The 26,640-nt window shown below is 39.0% G+C and overlaps 1 protein-coding gene across 2 annotated transcripts in view; it reads left to right on the forward strand.

The window, feature by feature from the left end:
* The window catches only part of lrp1bb (low density lipoprotein receptor-related protein 1Bb), a 155,664-nt gene that overhangs the window by 122,349 nt on the left and 6,675 nt on the right, over positions 1-26,640 (forward strand). For both annotated transcript variants that reach the window (XM_077616629.1, XM_077616628.1), the window contains exons 56-86: positions 597-780; positions 870-955; positions 2,375-2,497; positions 4,920-5,101; positions 5,234-5,433; positions 5,770-5,958; positions 6,047-6,195; positions 6,454-6,547; positions 6,638-6,754; positions 7,584-7,703; positions 8,508-8,627; positions 9,329-9,445; positions 10,916-11,022; positions 11,953-12,085; positions 12,418-12,524; positions 12,611-12,743; positions 13,193-13,315; positions 13,495-13,617; positions 14,657-14,800; positions 15,061-15,195; positions 15,389-15,508; positions 15,622-15,863; positions 15,992-16,215; positions 16,780-16,886; positions 17,629-17,745; positions 18,017-18,190; positions 18,935-19,060; positions 20,173-20,337; positions 22,116-22,277; positions 23,255-23,429; positions 24,086-24,190. In XM_077616629.1, coding sequence (XP_077472755.1) covers positions 597-780; positions 870-955; positions 2,375-2,497; positions 4,920-5,101; positions 5,234-5,433; positions 5,770-5,958; positions 6,047-6,195; positions 6,454-6,547; positions 6,638-6,754; positions 7,584-7,703; positions 8,508-8,627; positions 9,329-9,445; positions 10,916-11,022; positions 11,953-12,085; positions 12,418-12,524; positions 12,611-12,743; positions 13,193-13,315; positions 13,495-13,617; positions 14,657-14,800; positions 15,061-15,195; positions 15,389-15,508; positions 15,622-15,863; positions 15,992-16,215; positions 16,780-16,886; positions 17,629-17,745; positions 18,017-18,190; positions 18,935-19,060; positions 20,173-20,337; positions 22,116-22,277; positions 23,255-23,429; positions 24,086-24,190 — 4,403 coding nt within the window. The remainder of the gene's footprint in view (positions 1-596; positions 781-869; positions 956-2,374; positions 2,498-4,919; positions 5,102-5,233; positions 5,434-5,769; positions 5,959-6,046; positions 6,196-6,453; positions 6,548-6,637; positions 6,755-7,583; positions 7,704-8,507; positions 8,628-9,328; positions 9,446-10,915; positions 11,023-11,952; positions 12,086-12,417; positions 12,525-12,610; positions 12,744-13,192; positions 13,316-13,494; positions 13,618-14,656; positions 14,801-15,060; positions 15,196-15,388; positions 15,509-15,621; positions 15,864-15,991; positions 16,216-16,779; positions 16,887-17,628; positions 17,746-18,016; positions 18,191-18,934; positions 19,061-20,172; positions 20,338-22,115; positions 22,278-23,254; positions 23,430-24,085; positions 24,191-26,640) is intronic.

A 26,640-nucleotide genomic window follows, 5' to 3' on the forward strand; every position in this document is an offset into this window, starting at 1 on the left:
CATCAATGCTGACTTTATCTGAAACATTTGTGGTCTCAGCAGTAGGGTAGCGATTGGCAAAGGATCAGCCTTTGCCGCATTTATCCAGAGTACCACAAACACTAAGTAAGGAAAGGATGTGTTTCCAGATCAGGCCCAATATATTTTGTTTGGAATGATTCATCTTATTTTAGTGTGATAAAATCCATAATCAACCATTTGGCATCCGAGAAATGATGATACATTGCTCCAATCAAAACTTTCATCTCTTCCTCCATGATTGCTGTTGTTCCCGCTATTGTAGCATTTTATATATCAAGTAACGAGTCTTTTTTCCAATCCCTATTCCCCAGATACTTTGCAAGAATATTCCAACAACTTGTAAAAGTGAAACTACAGTCATGTACTGTATGTGCTACTATTTTGTTCAAGGCACAGCAGGGTTTTATAGCAGTATTCTGGCATAGGGCCGCTTTATTCTCCCTATACTTCGGCATGGTTGACTCATCTTGCATCTGTGTCATCGTTATCATTGTGCAATGATTGTTCTATCTCATGACTGTTACTTATCCTTTTCATATGGAACTCTTGTGTTCTAATTGTACTTCTGCCATCAGTGTAAATGCTGGCCCGGTTTCCACTTGAAGGATGACGGCAGGACCTGTGTGGATGTTGATGAATGTGCCAGCACCCTCCCTTGTAGCCAGCGCTGCATCAACACTTACGGCTCCTACAAATGCCTGTGTGTAGATGGTTATGAAGCACTGGAGCGCAACCCTAATGTTTGCAAGACTGCATCAGGTTAGCATTTTCTTTTCGTTTTTACTTTGCAATCAGAATTCAAGTATTAAAAGACCAGCAAATTATACAGCATGTGTGCCTTATTTCAGCTGAGGAGCCTTTTCTCATCATGGCCGACCACCATGAGATTCGTAAGCTTAGTGTGGATGGCTCCAATTATACTATCTTGAAACAGGTAAGGAAAACATATTTTTTGATTTGCAACATTTTCCTTGTTTATTTTGACTAAAACAACATCTGTTAATAATTTGCTATTTTATTTGTGGTATCCCCAGATAATCCGCAAAAATATATTTTTTGTATAAAACTCTAAAATGACACAAGATGTAGCCATAGCTTTTGTTAATAAGTCCAGTCGACCAATATACATTAGGGATTTGGTAATTGTATTTTTTTTAAATGTATTTATACATTTTTACATAAAGTAGCACCATTCATCAGTACTAAACAAAATTTGAGTCAGCACATACTACTCTATAAATTCCAAGTATAACCTCAAAAAACATTGGCAGAGAATTGTTCTCCCTTTAGGTATACTGAAACATCTCAAAAAGGGTGAAATTCAGAAATTGTAGATCCGTGCCGAGGATCACAGACCTCATGGTCACTATATGGCCAGCCAAAAGATGCTCGTATCGTATATGTAGACCAGGAAATCAGCGTTGGTATGTGACTACTGTTAAGAAATGTCAAAATTGTGAAGCTTTTTTGGAACACTTGATGAAAAGCTTGCAGTTACCTTTGCAGCAGCAGGGTTTCTATACTTTCCACAGGGACACTAAAAAGCGTAGATCTGAGCGTGCTGATAAAAGGTGCATGCTGATTTCATCTCAGTCGATGATGTTTGGAGTAGTGCGCCACTCCCGAGGGGCACTTAGGCGCCTGTCTGAGAAGGTGTTGATGATCTGATGAAGATGTCTCATTTCACCTACCGGATTATCTGACACCTTTTCAAGGCAGTCTCTCAGTGAGATGGGTGAGAAGGGTGTGGGCGTTTTTTTTTTTTTGGGGGGGGGGGGGGGGGGGGGGTGCTTGAGTGCCTGCATGTCTGAGTGACAGTGAGGTCCTACTAGACGGACAGGGGCGTGAGACTCACGCTGCTACAATGACTGTACTGCTTTTCACAAACCTGTCATTAGATGTGACATCATGAAATGATTTCCATTTTACTTAAAAACTATGTGTGCCATGCAGTGCTTTTGATAAATTATCACTCATCTAAGATGACATGAGTGTTTTTAACTAAGTCAATTGTATATTATATCTTATGCCAGCTATTTATTATTTATGGATAAACTCACGCCAGAAAGCTGCCTTTCAAGGTTTGCATCATGATTCTTATATTTTAAGATCTTGAATTTCTTCAAATCTCAAGGAAAAAAATAGATTACTTCAGCTTCAGTTGGATTCTGAATGTCTTTACAGTTTTGGAAAGTTGGCTAGAACACCATAAGGACATTTTTTAATCCTTTGCTTTTAGTATTTTATTCCGACGAATAGTTACTTATGCCTCCATTGTGTGTCAAGATTATGGATTACCAGTTAAAATAATGAGGGACACTTGATGTTTTTTTTTGTTTGTTTGCTGTGGCAGGGCCTTAATAACGTCATCCACATAGACTTTGATTACAAGAAGGAATTCATCTATTGGGTGGATTCAACCCGGCCCAATGGGAGGAAGATCAACAGGATGCGACTCAATGGTAGCGATCTTAAGGTAACACTGAATCTTGTTTTTAGGATATTTCAAATTTATAATTAATAAGACATTTGTCAAGGCAACCTTTACAATAATAATAAAAAATCACTTCCTAATAACTACAGCAATGATTTTGGATGAAATATAAGAAACAAACAATGTTTTATTGCGGTCGTTGGGTCGACATCACCTACTGCACCCAACATCTCATTAGTTCTGTTACTGTATGAAGAGGGGATTACACCCATTCATCTCATTTGTTTATGTTTGAAGCATAATTGGCCAGGAGGACAGTGTCTCCAAACGAAGATTTTAGATTAGCTAATTAAAAGAACCCATTTGTGCTACCTGGTCCCACATATGAATGACAAACCGTTGGATCTTGCTGCAATTATTTTTTTCCATCTCAGCCAACGAGGGAATCAGATGGCATGTTTTTTTAAAGCTTTACAAAAACAAACACTGGGTCTTTTGGGAGTCAAATCCAAGAGCATCCTCAGACCTTCTAAATGTGGTCTCGAAAAACATCGGTTTTGATTGTGTAACCCCGTAAAATGGCTATTGTGCTGTCTCAAGTCAAAACTTTGGACATGTGGGAGAAAGACAATTCATTCTTTACAAGCATCACGCCAAAAAAAAATAATGTTTTAGAGATGATTAGTAATGTTTTCTAACTATGAGAAATGTGTCCCAATTATCTCTCATTATTTAGATTTCTTTGGAAGTTTTATCATGTATTTGTTTGCATTCTCCATAATAGTAAACTGTCATTCTGTGGGGGAAAAACCTAAAATTCACAATATAAAATACCAGAAGAAAATCACTCATGATTGTGTAACTTCATCATCAAACTGTTTGGCTATTTTTTTTCTTTAATGGCCGTCAACCTCATGCTGCTGGAGGTCTTTTCTTAAAAACCTTCACAATGAAAGGCATGTTGTTATTTCGATTGTGGTTCAAAATGGTTGCTTGGATGACAATTGAGTGATTTGCCAAGACGATTCATTATCTTGGTACTGATGAGCCTCAAAGTGTGTCCCGTTGTTTGATGGCAGATCTGTTTACGGCATCTGGAAGACTATCCAGCTGGCAAGATTTATTCGAATATTGATGGCACTCACATTTTTTTTGGCATCCGTTGTAAACCTTCCATCACTTTTCTTGCTAATTCACACAAAACGCTTGCCAAACTCTCCATCCTTATTGTTCTCCCACACCGCCAGCATACCTGCTTAAACCACAATATTTACATTTACACAGATGGACTACTGATAGGAGGCTGATAATTTGCATTACATTTAATGACTGGCATAAAAAAGCAATTTAACGAGTTTGCTAATTATATACAAATACATGCACATTTTTAGTTGCAGTTACACTCACTACACAGACAAAACTGATTATAATGTGAGTGCATGGGCTAGGAAAAGTGTGGTGAAAATGTTAAGCTTTAAGGAATTGTTATAGCATAGATTCACATGTGGCGCAGGTGAGTGTTTCTGGAGGAGGGTAAACTAAGATGCAAAATACGATGCTTTTACATGAAATACAGAGGGTAGATATGTATATGTAACTTTAAAAGTGATTTTTGTAGGTATGAATTTGTAATACCACACATTTAAAAAGGTGGCCCAGTCATTATGGTTAGCACATCCATCTCACAGTTTTGAGATCGAGGGTTCAATCCCCAGAGGGTTCCAACTGTTCTGTGTGGAGTTTGCATGTTCCCCCCAGGTTTGTTAGGTTGGTTGAAGACTCTAAATTACCTCTAGTAATTAGTGTGAATGGCTGTCTGTCACCTTGCCACCCTGCGATTGGCTGGCAAACAATTCAGGGTGTCCACCACCTGTTGCCCATCTCTCAAGGGATGTATATTTATTATTTTTGTTGTACTATATTGTTGTGTATTTATTTTAAATATGCCATTATTACCAGAATCCTGAGCACTGCTTCATTTATTCTGTTCTATCTGTTTACGTTTTTGCTCGTTTACTTTCCCACTTTTTCCACCCACTAGCCCTGCCAATGCCATGCACAGAATACAAAGCGAGAACAACTAAACAAATAGGCCTATAAAAACACTGTAAAAGACAAATGTAACAATAGCAGGTCACAGAGGCATCAGAAACGCTGCCAGATTGCTGCCCTGAAAATATTGATCACGCTCGACAAAATATATGGTGTTGCTCGAAACTAGTTTAGAATCCAAATGCTTGATTATGCTCACAGTACACAGGCACCAGACAAATTACTTTTGCTGTGGGGCTTTTTCCCCCCTCTGATTTTATTTCGTCTCACAATGCATTCAGGCAACTTGTTTTTCTAAAATTAATGCTCAGCAATTGGATTCAACAGAAATGTGGATATTTGTTATGTTGTTAAACCACAGTCCTCTTATTTTGGATATTGAGAGTGAAAAGTGCTGTTCTTGCATTACCAGATTGTCCACAAAACCGCAGTTCCCAGCGCCATGGCGATGGATTGGATCGGAAAGAACCTTTATTGGTGTGATGCAGAAAAGAAAACACTGGAGGTGTCCAAAGCCAATGGTCTTTACCCAACTGTGCTGATCAGCTCGGGCCTTAAGAACCCCACAGATTTAGTACTGGACCCACAGACAGGGTATGTGCAGGGAAAGATGAGCAATTCCTAATGTTTCTGTTTTTATTCCTAATTTATGCAAATGTTTGCTCAAATTGCTCGAAACCTTGTCCAAAAATGGAACATTCACTGAACTGCTGTTCTACCTACTAGGTATGTATTCTGGGTGGACTGCTGCGAACCGCCACTCATCGGACGCATCGGCATGGATGGCCTTGGGAAACGAGTGATCATTGACAAAAAGATCTATAGTCCCACTGCTCTGGCTATAGATTATACTAACAACAGGCTGTATTGGGCAGATGACAACCATATTCTGTTTGCAAACATGGATGGCTCCCAGATTCACAAAGGTAACATGCAATAAAGAGGAATGATTATTTTTATTCAGCCCAAATGTTATACACTACTTCCAGTAAACGTTGGAAAAACATACAGCCTGATTGACAATAATAGTAAACAGCAGGCCATAAATTACTTTTTTCTAAAAGCGTGTGTATTGTTGACCAAATTGTTGCATGCAGTTCACTAAAATTTCAATCTTTTGCTCAGAGCAGCACTCACTTAAACAAATTGTGTGCACTCTTGGCTGAATGAGTTCCACGGTTTGCTTTAACGGAATGTACTACAACAAACACTTAGCACAGTGAAAAGTGATCAGTGACGTTGACCACGTTGCCCCTCCCTAGTGTCCTACGATCACATCCAAGGGGTAATGGCACTGACCTTGTTTGAGGACTTCCTCTACTGGACCGACGGCAAATCTAAATCACTGCGACGAGTTCACAAGACGACAGGCGCTCAAGGGCTGGAGCTCCTCAACTCTTGGCAGGCCATCAAATCTATCAAGGTCTACCACTCTCTGCGCCAGCCTGAAGGTAGAAACTCCATCTGGCCTCTGCGGTCAGTCTCCTTGAGAGGTTTCAAGCTCAATATAGTCATTCACTGTGTTTGTGTGCCACACAGTGCCCAAGCACCAGTGTCAGATTTCAAACGGAGGTTGCAGCCACCTATGTCTGCTATCCCCCGGAGGGGAACACAAGTGTGCCTGCCCCAGTAATTTCTACCTAGCTGCTGACAATAAAACCTGTCTCTCTAACTGCACCTCCAGTCAGGTCAGCAATCCGCCTCTGCCTTTTCGTTTGTCCATCCAGTTTGATGATGTCACTTTTCCGTCTTGATCAGTACTTTCTACCGGAGGCAAACCACATTGCTTTGCTTTATTCCTCTGACATGCTCTGTTGGCTTCATAGAAAGATCGTGTCTTGATTTGTGTTTCTGTTCTGAAGAAAGCTGGAACTAAAACAGAAGGTTCATGTCGACTTGGTACATATAATTCTATTTCTGCCTAAGATACCACTCTGTACCAATAGTTTCGCTGCGGGACAGACGAGTGCATCCCGTTCTGGTGGAAGTGTGACACAGTGGATGACTGCGGGGATGGCTCGGATGAACCAACGGATTGTCGTGAGTACATTTCATACTAACGTTGAAAAGCGTTTTGTATTTGATGCCTGGGGGTGTAAAATAATCAAGTTTTCCTTTCTGTTCCAATAGCGGAATTCAAATGCCAGCCAGGGCGTTTTCAGTGTGGCACTGGTCTCTGCGCTCTTCCTCCTTTCATCTGTGATGGCGAGAACGACTGTGGCGACAACTCCGACGAAGCCAACTGTGGTAAGTGGGTGACTGGGTGAGTGAGGGGGGTTTGTGGTTGAGTGAGTTGTTTGTTACAACAAAGAGAAAATCTCTTTCATTTAAGTCACTTCAGGCTTTTCGCTGCAAGGTTTTTATATGGAACTGATTAGAAGCATAAAGATGGCATGTTGTTGTTTTTGACAAATGTTTCATTGTCCCCCGAGAGTGACAACAGAATAAGAACAAAAAATAATGTTTCTCATCCACCTTGCCAGTTTTCCTCAGAGATTTGTGGTTTAAAAAAGCAAGACAGACGACGAAGGCAAGGGGGCCACCAACAACAGTAATTAACTTGCTTACAGTAAATCGATCACACTTCTTTCTACATTACGATTGATGAGTATACTCGTAATTAGAATCTGGGCGCTGATTGCATTTTTCAACTTGGAGGTGTTTAGCTGTTCCACGGTAAAACAGTTGTACATTTTTTCTGCAGTCATATTTAAACTTGTATAATTTTCTTGGAAACAATACATTTCATTTTAAATGTTCAGTGTTTTGTCTTATTATCTCAGAACTCTCTGTACTTGTAAGATTTAGCAGGTGCACAACACTCTTAGAGCTTCAGATCGTATAATTGTTCATGCTTAAATTTTTTCCCCCTCGTTTGCTATAAATTATTTTGCTTGATTTGTATACTTTTTATCTGGATGTTCTATAGTGCCTTTGTTTTGCTAGCTTTTGTTTGCCTTTCTGTGTTCACATTTGTTGTAATGACTCTGTTGATGCATCATAATTGGGTTAGTTAGTCTAATTTTTATTGTATTAGTGGCAAAAATGGTTATGGATTCCTTTTTTTTCTCCCCAGAGACATACATCTGCCTTTCAGGCCAGTTCAAATGCACCAGGAAACAGAAATGCATTCCTCTGAATCTGCGCTGCAATGGTCAAGACGACTGCGGTGATGGAGAAGATGAGACAGACTGCCGTAAGTTTCATTATAATGAGCCTTGACAGAGGCAATTTAATTGACTTGTTATAGCGTGTGCACGCTAATTCTTTCACGATTGCATGTCTAGAATCTAATCACCTAGTCGAAAAAAAATGCTTGCAATGCAAAAAAAAGGCTAAAAATACGCAAGTAGTTAATTCAATATTTACAGTGTATTAAACCTTGAATTGAAGCGTAAATTCTACCCTAAATTGTATTCATATACTATAGGTGTTTACAATTATTCTGAAAGACTGATAAAAAACATTTGATTGTGTTTGTCAGTGTAATCAACAGTAATTTTTCTTCATAGGTTTTTAAAAGAAATTTGTAGTGGACACGTTTCAATACTTCTTAACCTAATTGTGGCTCACCAGAGTATCACTCTACATTCATGGCTTTCATATTGCAACATTTGTGTTGCGTGTGATTGCGAGAGGAGCTTTAGCAGAAGTAATGACAATGGAAAGGCTTTGATAAGGAAAATGAAATAGTTAAAGAAAAATCCCTCTAATTATGTTGGCGCTAATTATTCCACTACTCCCCAAGACTGGATGTGCTTTTGAATGCTCTGTTGCAATTAACACTACAGCAGTGAATATGTAAGTGCTTCCTGAGACAACGTAAAATGTTATCACAATGTAACCGGTAGCCATTCCAATACAACAAAGCCATGTCTGCATGATTTCGATGAACAATTCCCATTTTTACCTTCTACGTTCATTTCAGGAATGTTAGATTACTAAAATTACTGCTACTAGAGTTCCTTTCAGATTTTTCTGATGTAATTCTTCTGTGCAGCTGAGAGCACATGCTCCTCTGACCAGTTCCAGTGTAAGGCCTCTATGCACTGCATTTCCAAGCTTTGGGTTTGTGATGAGGACCCCGACTGTGCCGATGGGTCAGACGAGGCTAATTGCGGTGAGTTGCGGAAATCCACTTAACCATAAATCACAACATCCCATTTCCCTCAGCTAAAGCTGGCTGAGAATGTGATTTAAGATGAATCAATTTTACACTCATCTTGCCTCTCAGGCAGGCCTAGGCCTTCTTTTTGTCTGATTGTAGCAAGAGAGTCTTTAAGATGTATTAGACATAGATGCGTGGATGCCAATGTAAAACACAGAAACCAAAATATGATTGATACTCCGCACCAAACCAAAATTTTAATCAAATTGAGACAAATTTTTATTATTTTTTTGCTATTTGGATGCACAGTATAAAGCCTGAAAGTAAATCAAAAGTAAATATGATATGACATATTGATTAAGCGCAGGATTTGAGCAATGAAATGAAAATAACTGTTTTTTGGTATTTTTTGTTTTGCTATTGTATAACAATCTACTTGAAGATCTTTTTGAAGTTTTCTTGGGGGGGAACTTGGTGTCCCAAATCCTGCTGAGGGTGATTCCTAGTGCAGTCACTATTTCATCTGATGGTGTGTTGGCCTCAGGTGCACATACGGTGTTTTGAACTCGTTGTCAAACTTGCTCTGGCAAAAACCTTGAGGATATGATGATTAGACCTGGCGAATGTGATAGCAAGTGCATCATTATTATTCATGCTCTTTGAAGTTTCTCTTTTTTTTCGTCTTTGTGTTTGTTTGCCTATAACAAAAAAAGATGAAAAGACATGCGGACCCCATGAATTCCGCTGTGTGAATAACAACTGCATCCCAGACCACTGGAGGTGTGACAGCCAGAACGACTGTGGAGATAGCTCAGATGAGCACAACTGCAGTGAGTAGCCTGACAAAATACTACTTTTGTGAAAGCACCTGCTAAAAGAGATGTGAACTACTACTATAAAATAGGAGAATATATCAAAGGAAATGAAGACAAGCTTGTAGTTTAAAATACCTGAGGAATTACTCCTGGGTTTTAACACAGACAGCAGAAAACAAACAACCTTGGTTACTGTTTAACTTCTTTCTATGTTATCCTCATGGTTCTGGTCACATGCGGACTCCTGAACGAACAATATGATTCAAAACCTTAAAGCACATGTGTCAAATTGGCGGCCCGGGGGCCAAATCTGGCCCCCCGCATCATTTTTTTGTGGCCCGGGAAAGTAAATCATGAGTGCCGACTTTCTGTTTTAGGATCAAATTAAAATGAAGAGTATAGATGTATATTAAATTTCCTGATTTCCCCCTTTTAAATCAATAATTGTAATTTTTTAATCATTTTTTCTGTTTTTAGTTCAAAAATCATTTTGTGAAATCTAAAAATATATTTTAAAAAAAAGCTAAAATAAACATTGTTTTAGATCTATAAAAAAACGAATATTCAGGGATTTTAATCCAGTTCTTTTAATCCATTTATTTAAAAAAATTGAAATATTATATCTAAAATGGTCCGGCCCACGTGAAATCAAGTTGACGTTAAAGCGGCCCGCGAACCAACCCGAGTCTGACACCCTTGCCTTAAAGTGAAACTTTCTAAGGTGAAGGTTTATTTGTAAAATGTCTTTTTGAAAGCATCAATTGTAAAATCTTGAAAATGCACACATTATATAGCGTACGTCATATCTCATCTCAGGAGTCCAGGTACTTTGCTGACAAATGATGTTAGATATGTCCTCACATTATGCCTAACAGTTGAGGGACTTTGAGAGCCAAATGTCCTTCTTATAAAGAAGTTTGAATATGTTAATTTGTGTTTATCTTGTCCCGATGCTTATTGTTTACCTGTTCATGGCTCTTGCAGTCAAAGCCACTAGGACATTTCTTTTAAAATAAATTACATAGGCGGATGCCAAAATATTTGATTTTAGTTCAGTGCAAGCTGCGAATCTAGAATAGATACACACACATCTATGGTCCAGGATAATGAGGGGGAGAGCCCCGACAGTGAATGCGATGCAGCTGTTTAGCTACGTCCTAATATTGTCCTTCGGGACACACTAAATGGCAGCAACAGCCTTTGCAGAGTGTTACCCTCGTCGGTTGCAGAAGCAGAATTGAATGCATTTACATGGTGATCAGCTTTTCCAGAAGTCTCCACTGTTACGGCGTATCATCCATACAAAATGAGAGTAATTATGTAAAATTGCATCATTTTTTTTCAAAGGCATTAGCATATAGTTGTCAACACAAACATTTGGCTAATAACAAGATTCAGAAATGGCTTTGCTGTAAATCTAATTTGCAAGATTGTATCGTTTGTATGTGTTTTAATTCATATTATATATTCACTCCCTTGACACAGCGCCAGTCACCTGTAATCACAAAGACTTTGCTTGCACAAACGGAGACTGCATATCATCACGATTCCGCTGCGATGGGGACTATGACTGTTTGGATAATTCTGATGAGGCAAGTTTTTAAGGATTGAACATTATAACTCAACCAAAAATTCAAAATAGAAACCACTATATATATATATATATATATATATATATATATATATATATATATATATATATATATATATATATATATATATATATATATATATATATATATATATATATATATGGTGGTTTCTATATATGTGTATATTTGTACTTGTATATAAATTTGTTTGCAAACCATGTATATAGTATATATTACTAAAAGGGTTTACGTTCTAAAGTGATTCACCTTCATCAAATCCAGATGGTAAGTGAGTGATTTACTAAATCCCATCGCTTCTAATTTCCTTTAAAATTTGTTAAGGAATAAACATTTGCAGTACAAGTTGAGTTTTCAAGGCTCATCTTAGTAAGACCATCAATAGTAATGATGCAGTGCATAATTCAGGGGCAAACACTTGTAATTATTCATTATTCCTAGTGAGTTTAGTTGGGAAATTACCCCTTTTCTAAACATTTGCTCTGCATTTTACATCTATAATCTCTCCCAATGCATCTCTTATTAACCTGTTTTAAGGGATGTTCCTCCCCAGTGGAAGCTTGCAGGGTCACAACAGTTAAACGGTGTTAAACTCTCAGCCCGTTTTCCGATCTTTGAGCTAAGCTGAAAACGGCATATGCGCTAAAGGTTCTCTTTCCAAGTGGATGCGCAATACAAATCCTAAGTGCCTCTTCACCTACTTGCTATTTTCAAGCATGAATGATGAACATCGTTGTTACTGTTGTATATCTGAGCTTAAGTGTAATATAATGTGCTGCCTTTTGAGTTGCTGCGTGGGTCGTAATAAAATTGTGGGTATCGTAAAATTATGTACACTTTTGCCAGATTGGTTTCATATCAGTGGACTCGTGTTTTTAGCATTATCTGTTCTTGCATTTTCTCTGCTCACAGAAGGGCTGTGAGGCGCACTGTGCCGATGACCAATTTCGGTGTCACAATAACCTTTGCATCTCCAAAAAGTGGCTGTGTGACGGCCAAGAAGACTGTAAGATGGGAGAGGATGAGAGAAACTGCCAGGGAACAGGTTCATATTCTATTTATATATATGTACATAATGTATATAGCAGCCCGATAATGTAGGAGTTCACTCGCCAGACTTCGGTGCGAACATACGCAGGCTAGATTCCTGCTGGTGGCGGTATAATTGTGAGTGTGAATGGTCGTCTGTCTCTCTGTGTTCCCTATGGCTGGCTGGCGACCAGTCTAGGGTATAGTTTGCCTTTCTCCTGAAGTCAGCCGGGATCTGTCAGCCATTTTGGACATATGAGTTAATATTTGAGATGATTTTTGTGTCAATTTGTGGCCCTTGCATTCCTATTTTCCTGCGCGATAATGATCCTGTTTCCTCATTTGCAGTGGCTCCGTCGTGTTCAGTAAACGAGTATGTGTGTGACAGTGGCGGCTGCGTGTCAGCCAGCCTGCGTTGTGACGGACACGACAACTGCCTGGACGGCTCGGATGAGGTCAACACGCCGTTAACTTCACCCAATGTATTCCCCCATTTAAAACATCCTCCCAAAATGAGCATATTCACACTATGTAATAACAGACTGGTTGCGTGAAGGAGTGCAGAGAAGATGAGTTCCTGTGCCTTAATCGCGCACACTGTATCCCTCGACGCTGGCGTTGCGATGGCATTATGGACTGCATGGACCACAGTGATGAGGAAAACTGCAGTGAGGGTAGGTAGTTTGCACTACTCTAGTTATATACACAATATGACCAAAAGTCTAATGGCGTGGCATTTCGGCAGCTTTGACATATTTTAGAATTATAATACCATATTTTATACAATTTGAATTATTTAGAAACAATACTACTGTACTTTCAAAAGTCACCGACAGCCGCAACAGAACAATGTAAGCGCAGCACACGGCTCTGAAGCCGTCATCAGTCCCTTTGTTCAAGTCACCTTAGTTGGAAAAACTGAATAACTGTCACATATTGTAGGCAAGTACTTTCCAACTACATCTTCGGGATGGGAAAAAAACACATTTAAAAGATTTTAGATAAGTTGGAGAGGGAGAGAAAGAATTTGACTAACACCTTTTGTTCGCCCGAATAGACTTTCCATTGAGAGATAATGCTGGAAATGTGTGGGTGAGTGTTTCATTTCTTTGTATGACCGTAGGTGCTTTCTTTTGCCGGGCTGATGAATTCATTTGCAATAACACCTTGTGCAAACTTCACACGTGGATATGTGACGGCAAGGACGACTGTGGAGACAATTCTGATGAAGACGCAGACATGTGTGGTGGGTTGGACTCAACTTGCTTTTCACCACAGGCGTGTCCACCTTCTTTTCCAGATATTTATGAGCCATTACTTCCCTTCGACACAGTAGATTTTTTTTCAATGGATGCTGTGCAGGGATTTTTCCCTCCTCCCTTACAAAGCCATAACTGTTTGCTTTTTATCTCCTTTCATCTGCAGAGAAACTTCCTTGCCCTCCTACGAGGCCATTCCGCTGTAGAAATAATCATGTTTGCCTGCGTGCCGAGCAAGTCTGCAATAAAGTGGATGACTGCGGTGACAGCTCGGATGAAGAAGAGTGTGGTGAGGACACGTTGTCTCAATTTACCGTACATTATGTTAACTCATTATCATACAAAGGGGCCGATGCAAGGTACTTCAGCACTGCTAGCTTTGTATGCGTGTTGGACGCTCCTACAATTTCCAATTGGATTTACTATTTTTTAATTGGAAATGAAGGCAAACTAGCTAAAACAATAAAAAAGGGACACCCAAGTTGGTGAATACCAACGTCTCCAGTTAATTCTATTTTGGGTGCAGAGGGCGGACAGTTTTCTATGATAACTGCTGCATCTCCTTTTCTTTTTCTGCCATCCTGACATGTTTCTGCAGCGTGACGCTGATTTGAGTGATAGTGCCGAGCAGGCCTGAGTGAACGGGACAAATGACTTCATTCATATTTCACTCTTTCATCCTCTCTCTCTCTTCTCCTGATCTTGCTCTCTAATCCCATTGATCCGGCCATCAATCTCTCAATTCACTCCATTACCTCCCTCCATTGTCCGCCTCTTCCCTCCATCCGTCTTCTCAATCCCACCTCAATGCCATCATGGTATGCTTCCGTCCTGATAACACATATTTTCCTCCTACCCCTTTGCCCCCATAACATTAGATTTACTCTTGATTTCAAGTATTGGACGCTGCTGTGGATAAAAAATTAAAATACCCTAAAGTAAGAGATCACAATCTATCAAATTATTATCTTCTTAATGCTTCACATTTTTAGGAAGAATGTACACAAATTGTGGCAATTGTTTGCATCACCTACTCAAATTGTCTTTATTTAATTGAAAGAGACATTTCAATAATAATAGTATAACAAATAAATAGATATAGAGTGTCCCCGAATAGGACACTGCAAGGTTAAAAATGAAGCGCAATTAACTAGTATCCGCTATAACAATATGTCGACACAAGGCAGAAGTAATCTCAAAAATAATAATTAACCGGTAATAATCATTTTTCACTGTCATTGATGGCAATAGGCATCCAATCAATTGGTCAATTGTAACCCAAAAGTAGAAAATGCTTAACTTTTGACATTTTCTTCTGGGTCCCAAAGCAGAGGCAGCGGTCGGACGACCTCGACCTTGTGGGAAGAACGAGTTTTCTTGCAACAACCGCCGTTGTATCGCCATTCATCTGCAATGCGACCTTTTCAATGACTGTGGCGACGACGGCTCAGATGAGCAGGACTGCAAAGCCTGTGAGTTCATCACCATTTAACTCAACCCAAGCCATCAAAGAAGCAACCGGACGAATTGAAAGCTACCTTGTTAGCTGTGATGTTTCATTACTCATGTTAATATATGGACGCCTCTTTATTTGAGATATGTTGTGTGTGTGTGATGTGAAATACCAGTAACTGTCCTTTTGGCTTTTTGCGCATCAAAAGAAAACCACAGCAGGTGACGGAGAAGCAGAGGACAGCTGCATCATCAAAAGGCTTGTGTTTTGTATTTGTAGTTTCCAGCGGTGATGTATGCGGCAAGAAAACTAATCCATGTGGAGAGGATTCAATATGCAACCAGACAAATACAACTGCAGTTTGCCAATGCAAACCCGGCTTCAAGAGGAACCACAAGTCGGGCCAGTGCGACGGTACAAAAACTCATTATGTTAAATGTGGAAATTGTCATAAAGTGGAAATACGATATTGTCAGCACTCCGACGTTTCCTTTGACCTTTGCCTATTGCTCTATGCTGACACTGCAAAACATAACTCAATAACTCTCAATGTGTCCAAATCCATATGCTAAGCTTTTCTCCCATATTATTTTCTCATTATTTTCAGAGACAAACGAATGTTTGCAGTTTGATGTGTGCCCTCATTACTGCACAAACACTAAAGGATCTTTCAAATGCACGTGTGACAGAAATTATAAGGAAGTGGATGGAAACTGCATAGCAAAAGGTATGGTACGCTCATAAGATTTCATATCTGCGTCACTTTTGTTCCGAAAAACAATGTGCGCTCCTACCAACTAATTTTCAACTTTTATTTTCTTTCTTTTACACTGTGAGCAGGCACAGAGGATCAAGTGCTCTACATAGCTAATGACACGGAAATCCAAAGCTATGCGTATCCATTTAACCAGAGCCTCGGACACAGAGTGCTCACCCAAGTTGAGGACAATGCACGCATTATTGGAATGGATGCTTTGTTTCACCAGCATAAATTTATATGGGCTACCCAATTCAATCCTGGTGGAATATTTTACAAGGAAAGTCTGGAAAGAAGTCAAACTAAAGCAAATGTCCGAAATATTGTGAGTATACTGTACATGGTAAAATAGAGTGCACAGTTAAACTTTCATCTACCGTAGAAACTGTCATTTGGGCAATAGAAGTCCAATGCAATTTGCCTGGAGTTTGAAGAAATAGCTTTCCTTTACAGTGTTCAGACTTTCGACGACCCCGAGACATTTCCGCTGACTGGATCACTGGGAATATCTACTGGACTGATCATTCACGGATGCACTGGTTCAGTTATTACACTGCGCACTGGACGAAATTACGATATTCCATAAACGTCGGGCAACTCAAGGGCCCGAATTGCACTCGCTTAATCACAGACATCACAGGGGAGCCTTACGCCATCATCGTAAATCCCAACCGAGGGTAAGTGGTCCAGTATTACAGGACCTTAGGAGATATGTATATATTTTTATACACATCCAAAAATGTGAGGCACACCAGAAAATCAAAGAACTGTCTCAAACCAAAACAGTATGAAATTGCTCATTCCAGAACCTCATGCATGAGTAGCACTTTCCCACCGTTAATTGTCTGCTATTTTAACAGCAAACTTTGCTGTGTAAACCAGCTGGACTCTAATTGTGTATGCCTGTCATTAGACAGTGAGCAGGTAATGTAGTGTACATTTGGATTTTATACCATAGATGCCTCCCGCATTCAAATACAACATAATGAGATCACTTAAATCTGCAGCCAGCCAATGATGCTGATCTAATTATTTTGCCAGGCAATGTTGAAGGTAGTTGCAGGTCAGCGACTATTTATATATATATATATATATATATATATATATATATATATATATATATATATATATATATATATATATATATATATACACCCTCCAACAACATACACACATTTTTTATAGTACATAGATATGGGAATCATTTGTAATTATACGAGTGTTGCCTTCTTGTCATTCAGGATGATGTACTGGAGTGTAGTTGGTGATCACTCTCATATAGAAGAATCAGCCATGGATGGTTCCTTACGAAGAGTGCTTTTAGAGAAGAATCTCAGAAGACCAACTGGTAAATTCCCTAAAAAATATTGCCAACCATGTGGAACCCTCCCATCTTCAAAATGATTGTTTTTTAGGAAACAACGAAAAAAAATCTGAATTACTAATCACACAATCGTTCAAGTTGGTACTTCAATTGATGTTCCCATCGACTCATTCTGAATTGTGTCACGGGTTGGTCAATAGGACGCGTAATGACCCTTGAACGTTTGAAAATAGTACATGCATGTATGTAGTTGTAAGGCTTTGAAATGTATGGAAATACAACATTTCCCAGGACATCTGAAGTTGCTTTCTCTTTTTTTAAATATAAAGGGAACTGCACTGATCTAGTTTTGCGCATCAGCGTTGACCTCCTTTAATCCAAGCGCCAACGTTCTGTTGTGTTTACGGCGGAAGGAATTCATCATCTGTAGAAAACCTATTTAAAACAACCCCGCCTGGCTTTCAATTATCTAGTCAAATGCTGTGCACAAAGTAAAAGTGATGAATTTGTTTGGAATTGTAATGTAAGCATTCTTAAGCACTTGCATCCAAAGTGCAGCGTGCTATTTGGTGAGCTCTACTATGTCATTTCCACACAAGATAGTAATTAATTTTAGAAAGAAAAGCAAGGCAGAGGGAGAAACACTCACAAAAACATTTCAGTTCAGACTCTCGTGACCTTAGTTTCTCCCCACGCCCGATGACTTCCGCTAAGATCTCTGTAGTTTGGATGGTAAATAAAAGTCTTTGCTTCCTCCTCCCTGCAGGGCTCGCCATCGATTATTTCAATCAACGTTTGTACTGGGCTGATCCTGAGCTTTCGCAGATTGGCAGCGTGAGATTGGATGGTTCCGACCCACTGATGACGATCAATGAGAGACATGGTAATTCCTGGCATAAAATGTCTCACTTTTGCTAAAACCAAGTTAAACTGTCTGAATCAAATGACGTAAATTCTTATACATTCTCGTGTGTGTTACTCCCGAACGAAATTGATCTTCAGAAACTTATTTTTGTGTGTTTTCATGCATGTATGTACTCAGCCTGATTGCGCAAGTGTGAAATTTTAGTTGTTTGTTTGTTTTGTATTCAGGAAACTGAATTGACTCCAGTGGTATGGTGTAAAATATGTACCCTAATTTTCTGGATTTACAGGTATCTCTCAACCATATAGAATTGATTTATTTGAAGATTATATCTACGGAACTGGACTTAAACACGAGGTCTTCAAGATCCACAAGTTTGGAAAACATTCTGTGGAGTTTTTCAACTTGGGTATAGAGAAACCCACCAATGTTTTGATTGCCCACCGAGTCAAGCATCAGGATGGTAATTAGCTTTTTGGATTTGTCTTGCCTAACATGGGGAGCAAAATGCCTGGCTGCCTTGAATGTAGTTTGAACCATTTTTGCCTTGGTTTTAAATTAATGCGTGGCAATGGTACAGTATGTTCAGTCCTTATAGTCCAACCAGAGTTGCATTCAAATGGAGTGACTTGGTCAGTTTTTCAAAGGAAAGCTTTCCCATCCCAAAGGGACTCATTACAACTCGCATGCAATGTGTGGGCTGTGCATATAAAGCTGTGCCTCTCAACAACTTGTAAATTATTTTAGCCTGTCAGTGTCAAGTTATTGAAGAAAGCAGGCTTGTACGCAACATATCGTGCACTTCAACAATTGCTAGTCATTCATTAGTCAAGCCAGTCAGCTCTCAGGCTTGACTAATAATCCTAAGCAAAACCCTCTCCCGTCTCATCAAGTCAATATCAGCACGATTATTTTTTTGTATAAATCAAATATAACCAGCCAACCATGTGTATGATTTTGATTAATTCATTTTTTGCTTTTCTCTCGGTACTTCTGTGTTTTTCAATATCCATGAATACATTTCCTAACACATCTACACTGCTTAAGTATTTCCTTTTGCGATGAAGTTAGATGTAAAAAAAAATTCAATTCCTCTCAGAACCATAACAAATAATTAAACCTTCAGAACAGTAACATAGGGTAAAATTGGTGAATTCACCATTTCTCAGAAAATGTACCACAAACCTGCTCTTACTTTCTTCAACAGCATCCAATCCTTGCCTGAGGATGTCTTGTGATTTCATGTGTTTGCTCAACCCAACGGGTGCCAGATGCACGTGTCCAGAAGGCAAAATACTGATCAACAGCAGCTGTAGTGATGTCAACACCTCAGGTAGGCTTATACTTTAGATTGAAAAAAACATTGGGAAATAGGAAATACCCCAATTTCACTGTTGTGTAGGTGCGTACTTGAAAAATTAACTAAAAGGCAATAAAAGACTAATAAATACATTGCCTGTAGTTTAGATATAATCCCCTTAAAAACATCCATAAATATATCATGACCTGCATTTCTACTGTGAACTTACCACAATCAAAATAAAAACAGTGCAAAATTAAATTTGGAGTGATTAATTGCTTTTAAAAAATAATTAAAAATGGTTACTCAAAGCACCTAAATATGCAAATTATAAATTTCTTAGAACTGTGATAAATTCCTTAGAAAATGAATGAGCGTGTCACTCAGAACAGAGACATGAATAAATTCATGTTTATCTTACTAGCGCATTTATGATGCACAGGGTTACATATCAATAACAAATAATTGTCATAGTAAACGAGAGGTCTCTTTCCCGACTCGCTGCGGTGTATGAAACAACTATTCACTATACGACTCACAGCAGATCAGCAGACTTGCAGATATGGCACACCTAGCCCCACAATGGCAAAAAAGTGATCATGATTAATATGAATTGGCCCTCTTAATCCAGTTTGCGACTTACCTTAGGTTCACTAAATATTTCATGTGCATGGTTGTACAATGTTAGGTTATTCCTCCCCATTTGCCCCAGGATTGACGGGCGACCAATCTATTTGTAGGATAAGCTCTTTCTTATCCACTCCCCCCCACAAGGCAGTATAACAAGGAATGTGTAGTATACTGTGGCACTTCAAAAGTGCTACTTCTTTCTTCCTTCCTCTTTGCGTTCCCTTCATACACTTGGTCTGACCTCATAATCTCCATGTATTGTATTTACTACTCCCTTGCGCACTCCAATGGAGAATTAAGATGAAGTATTTGAGGAATAAATCAAAGAAAATACTTACATGGCTATTTAAAGTGATTACATATCGATGAAAAAAACTGAGTTTTCTGTGTGTGGTTTTGTCGGGATTATATTTTGTAGGATTTGAAGTGTGTATGCTTTTGAGTTTACTGAGACAGACTTCCACACACAGTACCTGAATATGAAATGTGGGCTTCTTTTTTTTCCTGTGGTGAAGGTGAACTCTGTCATCCCCCCTGTGAGAACGGAGGCCGTTGCCTGACCAATGAGAAAGGAGATTGGAGGTGCTACTGCTGGCCTGATTTCTCGGGTGAACGCTGCGAGGTCAATCACTGCACAGACTACTGCCTAAATGGAGGCACCTGTGTGGGCTCACCGTTGGGTAAGACACCTTCACAAATGCGGAGCTGGGAGCGCTATGCTTTTTCTTTTACGTAACCATTGGGCCAGTTTCCGGTGTCAGTCTCGTTTTAGTTTATCTTTAAATTGGCAACTACTTGTCAAGAAAATCATCCTTCAACTCACAAGCATGCAGTAGGTATAGCTGAAGGTTCATGTTTTACAGGACTCCCCAAGGGAATCCTCTGCATGGAACACTGACACAAAATGGCATTTTAAATGTGGGGGGCTTCAGGCCATTTCCCTCATGCACAATGATCCAGTGAATAGTAACATTTTACTACCTCTCTTTCCTCCATGACATTGTGGCAACTCTGTTTCTGTCAGCGATGTTGTGAGCCAAGTTTTCCCATAGGTGTATTTCATAACATATTTTGGGGGGCATTTCTGTTGTAAATAGCACCAAAATGGTTGCACTCATGAAGAACAACCCTCCAATACACTCAGCAGTCATGCCATGAGATACTTGAGTCGAATTATTAGTGTTTCCAAGATGTTTTTTTCATTTGACTTGGAAATAAAACATCTGAGATATCAGTGCTGAGTGCATTAGTGTTGCATTATAATAACCTTTTTGGCAACGTGTTTAAAACTAGAACAAGGCACAGGTACTGAAAGACCAATGCACATTGGCATCTCATTATTCTCTGTGAAGCAGGACTAATTTTAATGGAACTCTTTGAGGAATCGGCAGTTATTCTTAATCCTCTGTGAAGAATTGTTCATCCTAATGGATATTACTGAAAATGACCATTGCTGTTGGTATTTGTATACTCCCTAGATGGAGCAGAACAATTGATTTTGAATTGAAATAATTATCATTATTCTGATTAACATTGAAGGCAACTAAAACAGATTGAGGTCATTTTTCTCAATGGATGAAATTGTGTTTTAAGTGACGAGAATGGTCTTAAAACTTTTATCTCAAGACACCAATTTTGTATGGATGAAATTGTTGGCTCACAATGAATCATTTTTCTTAATTGACTTTGTTTTCACAACCAGGCAGAATAAATCTTGGCGTGCTTATAGCAATATTTGGAGAGAAAAATAAAAGGTTTACCCAGCGGTGTAATTTCACACTTGATGGGTGAACTGGCACTCCAGAGACTCCAACTATTTGTATACAAACAATTAACAAGTCAATTTTCCATTATATATGCCCTTTAAGTTGCCTGGGATTGATTTCTACTTTAGTGCTTCCATTGTGCTCATGTTCTATAGTCTACTAATGAACTGCTAATGAGTGGCCAATTGTAACGAAGACACAACCGTGTATTTGATTGTGTGCACTGACGTTTCGTGAAGGATTATGTCACTGAAACGAGCGTAGTGCTTGATTGACACAAGTTTAATCATTTGGACCATGGCAAGGTCTCTCCATATATAAGCATATTCACTTCTGTGCAATAATAAAAAATACAAGCTCTATTAAAACAAGCGATATTAAAGCTAAATTCAATGCCAATTGACTTTGGGTAAAAGCTAGGCTCCACCCTGAACTGGTCATCGCCAATGTCATATTCACACAACAGAGTCTTGAATGAAGAAGATGCCTGTTTTTATTGGAGCAAGTTTGAAGATTTAGATCCAGATCTGATTATTAGGCAGATGCGATAAATACTAACATAGCACAAATTATTCTAAGCCCTGGAAAACTTTTTATTTGCTTTGAGGTCCTTTACTCTATTTACAGAAGAGAGCTGCCGGTTTTCTGTCGTCCACTTTCTAATCTGTCCTCTAACATCTCCATTTATCTAGGTAAGCCAACTTGCCAGTGTCCTCTGGGCTTCTCAGGGCCGTTCTGTGAGAAAAGGATATGCGACAACTACTGTTTAAACGGTGGAACGTGTGATGTCACTCAAGGGAACCAACCGGTGTGCCGCTGTTTGTCCGAATACACAGGAGAGCGCTGTCTCTACCGTGAGTACTTTTGCTCTAATTTATGCATAAAAATACTTCAAACTAGAGATGTCCCCAAGCCAATCACGTGGTCAGAAATAGGGATGATGATGTCATTTTTCAGAGGTATAGAATGGGGTCAAAATGAGTGGGTTTTAAGAATGTATTTATTTACTTTTAGGGCTATGGCACAAAAAATAATGCAAAGATATAAAGATACTGGCAAAAGAAACCAAAATATATAGATAATGCAAGAAATAAAGCATTGTTCAAGAGTAATAATGTCTGCTGGTGCATCATCATTTACTTTTAGAAGACTTGGACATTTACTCAAAAGGATTATATATGGTAAAAAAGAATGAAATGCAAAAACTCGCCGCAGAACTTAGTAAAAACTATACCGTATTTTCACGACTATAAGGCGCACTTAAGTCTTAAATTTCCTCCAAATTAGAGAGGGGGCCTTATAATCTAGTGTGCTTTATATATGGAAAAAAATTAAAATGTGACATTCATTGAGGGTGCGCCTTATAGTCGTGAAAATATGGTAAGTTTTTTTGATGTTATGTTAATAACAGTGATTTAAATTGAAAATAGTGATGCTATCGTATATGTTGTTTTTCATTTCTCATTATTACATTGTCTAGTTATCAGATCAGCAGGTCCTCTGAATATCACATTTACTTAACAACAAAATGAAAACACTACATTAAAATAACCGTTGGGTGTTTGTGTGCGGAAGTGATAATGATTTTTGCGTCTTCTTCTGCACTGCTTTGTAATTATTGTTAGTGGGGAAAAGAAATTTAGCCACACATCATTACGATCCCTCCTCCCATTGTTTGCCCAACGGGTGAAATGTTTCTACTATGGCTAAGATGTCATTTGATAAGGATAATTAAGTCCCATTAAAACCTTTCACAAGTCCAATTAAAGCAGCTCAAAATGCATTCATTACTAACATCCTTTGTCTTTTCCTCCCTCGAAATGGCAAGCAGATATTTGTCACCACTACTGTGTCAACTCCAAGGCGTGCACATTGTCCAGTAGCGGCTACGTGGAGTGCGTGTGTCCCACCAGGTTCGAGGGGAACAAGTGCGAGGTGGACAAGTGTCTCCGGTGCCACGGTGCACCCTGCCTCATTACCGAGGAAACGGCAGATGTGGTTTGCAAGTGAGTTATCGCCTTCTCCTTGCTGTTACTTCTTCTGTCGGGCAGCATGTTTTTTTTTGTGTTGTGCTTGAAGTCTGAATTTGCATAATTGAGGCGTTTTTCAAATCCCACGTGTACAATGCATGAATAGTGCTGCATTGAGATGAAGTAACTCAGCTTACAATCCTATGACTGTACGTATCCCGGTTGACAGTGCGCTCTTCCCTGCCAAGTTTTAGAATTTCACAAATCAAGTTAAAAAAAAATGTTAGGGCAACAGTTCCTTTCTCGACAAACTCCCAATCGTAAAACAGGTGCTAGTTCATATTAGTTTTTTGACTTGTGATGAGGCCTTGACAGTTGTACTACATTTTTTTTCAGAAATTAAGGCTACATTTGCAACCATTTTCAATAAACAAAAACCTAATGCATAACTGGTAAATCTTTTATCCTTGCTGTCACCATGTTTTTATGATAACTTACTGTTATTTTGTGTTTGGTACCATATGTGTAGATCTTTTTTCATATTTTTTGTCTTTTCTCTTCTTAAATGAACTGAGTTTTTTTTTTGCTTCTGGGTAGAAAGTAAATATCGAGGAAATATTCCTGCAAAATTTAATTTATAGCATGTAGTGTATTTCACTCCTTGTCATAAAAATGCATTATTTTGTCTCCAGTTGCACAAACGGGCGAATTGCACCAAGCTGCCAACTGTGTGATGGATATTGCTACAATGGAGGCACCTGTCACCTGGACCCTGACACCAACCTGCCTTTCTGTCAGTAAGTCACTATATCATTGCAACAGAGACACATTGTGATTATTTGCAGCCTCACTGACTACTAGCACGTGCAAATAGAGCTTTTTTTATCCCAGTAAGCCTGCCTTGAGGAGCAAAACTAAGGACGACTAATGTTCCAATGCGGCACAATCCTTAAACCTAAGTCTTGTTGGATGTCACATGCGGAGGACATGGCACAGCATGGAGCTAGCTGGATGCCAGAGCGCCATCTTACGCTGTGACATGTCGCTGTGGCTTAAGGCGTTTAAAATTAAAAAAAAAAAAGTGGAATCATGTTCATAGCTTTCCATTCGGAGCATATCACACCAGTCCTCATTGCATTAAAGAGCTTGTGTCAGGTTTCTATGAGGATTTAGAAGTTTGTTCTGACAAAAAAATAATAAATGAAGGGGATATGTGTCACTCATTGAACACGACACCCCTGCGGATGGAAAAAGTGCGGTAACTCCTCCAAGCATGGCCTGTAGATGAATATCACCTGAGCTGTATAATGGCATGTGGCGCTTTGTTCAAAATTTCTTCAAGGGGGAAATTGGAAATCCTTTCTTCTACAGCCAATGCACTGCATTTTTAACTGCCCATTTTCCGGCCTTGCTAGATTGAAATTTCTACTCATCTCCCAAATTGGAGTGGATAGAATCAATTTCTATGCAAATCATTCTCTCCTATTGGATGGGGTCAATAGATCTGATCATTAGTTTTTCCTAAAGGAACAGAAGATGTGCGTGAAGATATATGTAGAACATTATCAAGAATCTTTACTCCTACATAATAAAAGACGGTGGTTATTCTTACACAAACTGTCATTACTCAACAACTTTACCACTGCACCCTCTTATATATACAGTTGTGGTCAAAACTTTACATACACTTGTGAAGAACATAATGTCATGGTTGTCTTGAGTTTTCAGTTATTTCTACAACTCTGATTTTTCTCTGATAGAGTGATTGGAACAGATACTTCTTTGCCACAAAAAAAAATTCATGAAGTTTGGTTCTTTTATGACTTTATTATGGGTTAACAGAAAAAGTGATCAAATCTGCTGGGTCAAAAATATACATACAGCAACACAAATTAGCAATTTTGGTGATTTAGAAAGTTGTGTCAGTGAAATGAGCTTCATAGCATGGCCTCTTAACTTCTTGTGAGTGATTATGAGTGACAACAGCTGGTGACTTCTCTGAGGCCATTTAAATAGGGCTCATTGGATGCAAACGCTACAATGGGAAAGTCAAGGGAGCTCAGCATGGATCTGAAAAGGCGAATCCTTGACTTGAACAAGTCAGGAAAGTCACTTGGAGCCATTTCAAAGCAGCTGCAGGTCCCAAGAGCAACAGTGCAAACAATTGTTTGTAAGTATAAAGTGTGTGGCACTGTTTTGTCACTGCCACGATCAGGAAGAAAACGCAAGCTATCACCTGCTGCTGAGAGAAAATTGGTCAGGAGGGTGAAGATTCAACCGAGAATCACCAAAAAGCAGATCTGCCAAGAATTAGAAGCTGCTGTCAAGAGGAGTTGTCAAAGATTCAACCAGAAGCTTGCCAGAAGCTTGTGGATGGCTACCAAAAGCGCCTAATTGAAGTGAAAAAGGCCAAGGGACATGTTACCAAATATTAGCGCTGCTGTAAGTATATTTTTGAACCCAGCAGATTTGATCACTTTTTTTTCTGTTCACCCATAATAAAGTCTTAAAAGAACCAAACTTCATGAATGTTTTTTGTGACAAAGAAGTATCTGTTCCAATCACTCTATCAGAGAAAAATCAGAGTTGTAGAAATAACTGGAAACTCAAGAGAGCCATGACATTATGTTCTCCGCAAGTGTATGTAAACCTTTGACCACAACTGTACTTATCCTCAGTATATATACTTATTGTGACAGTTTATTGGCTACAAGCAACAAAGAAATGCATGTTTTACATAAATTAGTGTGAGTTTTAAAAGTTCCATACATCTACAAGACCAGAAAGTTATCTGAACGTGATTGGATAAAGTTCTTCCGAACCATAATAGGTTCATGTGAAACTTTAGTTTCTTATTTTAGATTTCCTTTTTCACAGCGTGCGATTATAACTCAGCAGGTATTAATCCGCGGCCGGCTCACCGTGTCATTTTTCACAAAGACTAATATTCCATATGTTGGCAGCTGTGATTTATAATCATGGAAAAGGTCCTCAATTTAGGCTGCATTTGGATTACTCTAGAATTCAATGACTTCTAAACCTATTCACAACCCTTCCTTCCTGCAGTCAAGGTTCCACTCGCTCCCACATTCACTCTGCCGCTCACATTTTAATCACAAGAGCGTCACTCGTGCAGTTGAGGTCTCGCTTCCTCCTCCTTTTATATTAAACTGCAATATATTATGTGAATTATGCTGATCCAGAATTATCATTGAGGGACATTTGCTACAATTCATTTATCAATGCT

Source organism: Stigmatopora argus, chromosome 13, assembly GCF_051989625.1.
Source record: "Stigmatopora argus isolate UIUO_Sarg chromosome 13, RoL_Sarg_1.0, whole genome shotgun sequence".
NCBI classification, from domain to species: Eukaryota; Metazoa; Chordata; class Actinopteri; order Syngnathiformes; family Syngnathidae; genus Stigmatopora; species Stigmatopora argus.